At 35.0% G+C, this 2,992-nt stretch overlaps 1 protein-coding gene across 1 annotated transcript; it reads right to left on the minus strand.

Moving 5' to 3' along the window:
• Positions 1-369: 369 nt before the first annotated feature.
• LOC137825818 (phenolic glucoside malonyltransferase 1) lies at positions 370-2,372 on the minus strand. The gene has a single exon (XM_068631604.2). It carries the CDS (start codon positions 2,072-2,074, stop codon positions 623-625), a length of 1,452 nt encoding a protein of 483 aa, XP_068487705.2. The 5' UTR covers positions 2,075-2,372; the 3' UTR covers positions 370-622.
• Between the last annotated feature and the right edge of the window lie 620 nt (positions 2,373-2,992).

Consider the following 2,992-nt stretch of genomic DNA (forward strand, 5'->3'; position numbering starts at 1 on the left):
GAAAATCCCCATGAAAAACAAGAGAGCTTAAATATTTGTACGTGTGACGAAGCTATAATATATATATCCTACCGAAAATCGATAGTTACTTACCCAAAATTTCTCTATCATTACTTCTCAAAGGTTAATTAAAGTTAAAATCAAATTAAAGATATTAAAATACAATTAAAAGACTATTGAACCTATAATAATTTTTATAAAAGACAAAGTTTAATAAAAATAGACTTTATAATAACTTTTATAATTTTAAACTCGTACAGATATATCAATGTTGGAATATCGATATCTCACTCTTCTAATCTGGTGGACGAATAGCAGAAGAAGACTACAGCTAAAAGATAAGAAAAGTACATTGTAATGCAAAGTATCTAATATAAAACAAAGGCTCCCAACCTTTTTTAAGAACATGATAGAATTGTATCAATGATTATGGATACTCTTACTTCACTTTTTATGCTGTAATGCAAAGTATCTAATATCTCGATAAGTTACACAATTCAGAAACAACCAGAAGAAAATAAAATTGAGAAGAAGAAAAAGTAAATATATGATAAAAAAAAAAAGGGCAAGTTTGTGTGCACATTCTTCAATTTCAGATGACATGTTCCAGTCGAGTCTTGAATCACTCATCTGATAATCCTCCATAAAACAAAGTGCCAAATAGTTTCATCACAGGTTTCTTCAGAACAACCCCAACTTCAACACCACCTTTGTTATCTCTGTTCTCTGCCAATCCAATTGTTAGGGCTCTATCGATGGATACTATCTCCACCTTCGAAGGCTTACCCCAACCAAAATCAATCCCATAAACCCCAAACCGGTTAGACCCTGCAATTCCAAACATTTCAATTCCCTCTTTTACCAAAGCTATAAATCTAGGAGCCACAGTATCTGCCCCATGAAAAACACTCTCATCTAACATCTGTTTTATTTTACTATGAATTCTTTTGGCAATAATAACAAACCCTTCTTCTTCTATAAATTCCGATGGCTTAGCATCCACCAAATGCCCCCACACACAGTTCCCAAAATAGTTTTCAGGAATTGGAGGCTCCAACCTGGCCCTACAATCCACACTGAACCCAAAACAAAACTTATTTTTCTCCTTTTCAACTCCGTGCCAGGCCTTGGCAATGCAAGCCGTAGCATAAGCACACGTTAGGACAAAAGTCGACAGTTTGGTTGGTTTTGAAGAAACCCCTGAGTTTGAGTTTGATTCTTCTTCAACTATGTCAACACTGTCCCACTTGGACAACACCCTATTCCTTAATTTATCCAAATCTGCTCCCGTAAGCACAAATGACCCTCGAGCATGATCTTCCAATCTTGGAGGGAAAGGTAGAAGCTTTAGGCATCTTGGGTCGCTGTCTTCATCTGATAACAATTTGGAAAAGAGGTTATCAATACTTGATGAGCTCCCGAACACACTCGCTGTTTCGATGGCTGTTCTGTCAAAGAAAGGCTCCAACTCTGGAGCCAAAGATGGTGTTGATGATGATGACTCAGAGTGATCATCATTGGTTTTGCACAGAGAAGCCCAAGCTTTGAGGAAAAGAGTTGAAGATTTTCCGTCAAGGACGGCGTGGTGGGTGCTGATTCCTATGGCGAACCCTCTGTTAGGGAACAGAGTGATTTGGAGAGCCATAACAGAGGCCCGAGAATCCAAGGATTCCAAGTGGGGCACCAAACAACGTGATTCGGATGCTTCTTTGGGAGCGTTGTCCAACGCATGGTCGAAATCGGCTTCGGATTCTGCAAGCACCACTGAAACGGCGTCGCCTGGGGTGTACTGAACGACGGGCTTGGAGGAACTATCGGTCCACACGACATTGCCGGCGAGAGGGGGAAAGTGTTGGAGGGTGTGAGAGAGTGAAGTTTTGAGCTTTGGAACAACTTGAGTGAAGAAAATGGATGGGTTTGAATGGGTTATAGGGAGGGTATAGAAGAAGATGCGTTCGACAGGGTGAAACCTGAGCCAGAACATGTCGAAGAATACGAGAGGGAGGGATGTTTGGGGTGCAGAGGGAGGAGCAACCCTGCACTGTTGGTGGATTTTGATGTTGTTGGAAGCCATGTGGAGAAAGCAGAGAACTTGTGTTTCTTTCAAGATTGGAACAAATAAGGGTGAAGCTTTGGTTTTATGGTGAAAATGTGTTTCATAAATCAACAAATTTGCAAGCTGGGTTGATTTCTAGATCTGAATTTAAATTGAATAGTTAGAGTGTAATAATATTCCAGAATGTTTAGGCCCCCAGCCAGGTCAGTAATTCTCAGTGCCCAATATTCTTTCCTAAAAGTTGTAGACTGTTAGGTTAAATATAAATTTAGATAATTCAATTTTAATTTAATATACTATTTGAATATTGATGTTTGAGTTTGATCATTTTGTGTTTTTTGTTTTTGTAAATTTTTGATTAATCTCTAATAAAATATTATTATTACTCTTTTATACTTATTATTATATTTTAATTGTGGTCCCTTATTCATAAATAAATCACGCAATTTCATATTTTTTCTAAAAATAATATTATATTGCAGTTAGAAACTATAATATAAATTCATTTTCATGTTTCGATACATATATTTTCAATGCTCATATATAATATAATCAAATACTAAAATTCTCTCTTAGTCATATTTATGTCTATTAACTAGTTGTTAGTTAATTTTAAATATATAATATTTTATATTATATTCAATCACTGATTTGATTCCGTTACTGATTTTAAACCGAAAGCCGAAAAAAAATTAAAGAAAAATCACTTAGAAAATGTATTTGACATTTTACCAGTTTTTTATTATATTTTGGATTAACTTGATCTTAAATGTCCCTATTTTTTTTTGTTTGCAACACAAAAGGGTATCTCAAAATATAGTATTTTTTAACATTTTATCTTTTTTCTTATATTTATTTTTATTATATTAATTATTTGCATGACTTTTCCTCCATTTTCTACCATTTAAATATGGGATAAACATTTATATTTTTCTA

This window comes from Phaseolus vulgaris, chromosome 8 (assembly GCF_051622355.1).
Source record: "Phaseolus vulgaris cultivar YP4 chromosome 8, ASM5162235v1, whole genome shotgun sequence".
NCBI lineage: Eukaryota > Viridiplantae > Streptophyta > Magnoliopsida > Fabales > Fabaceae > Phaseolus > Phaseolus vulgaris.

What these genes read in the sequence shown, in the direction of transcription:
- LOC137825818 (XM_068631604.2), bottom strand. Translation starts at nt 2,074, where the DNA reads ATGGCTTCCAACAACATCAAAATCCACCAACAGTGCAGGGTTGCTCCT.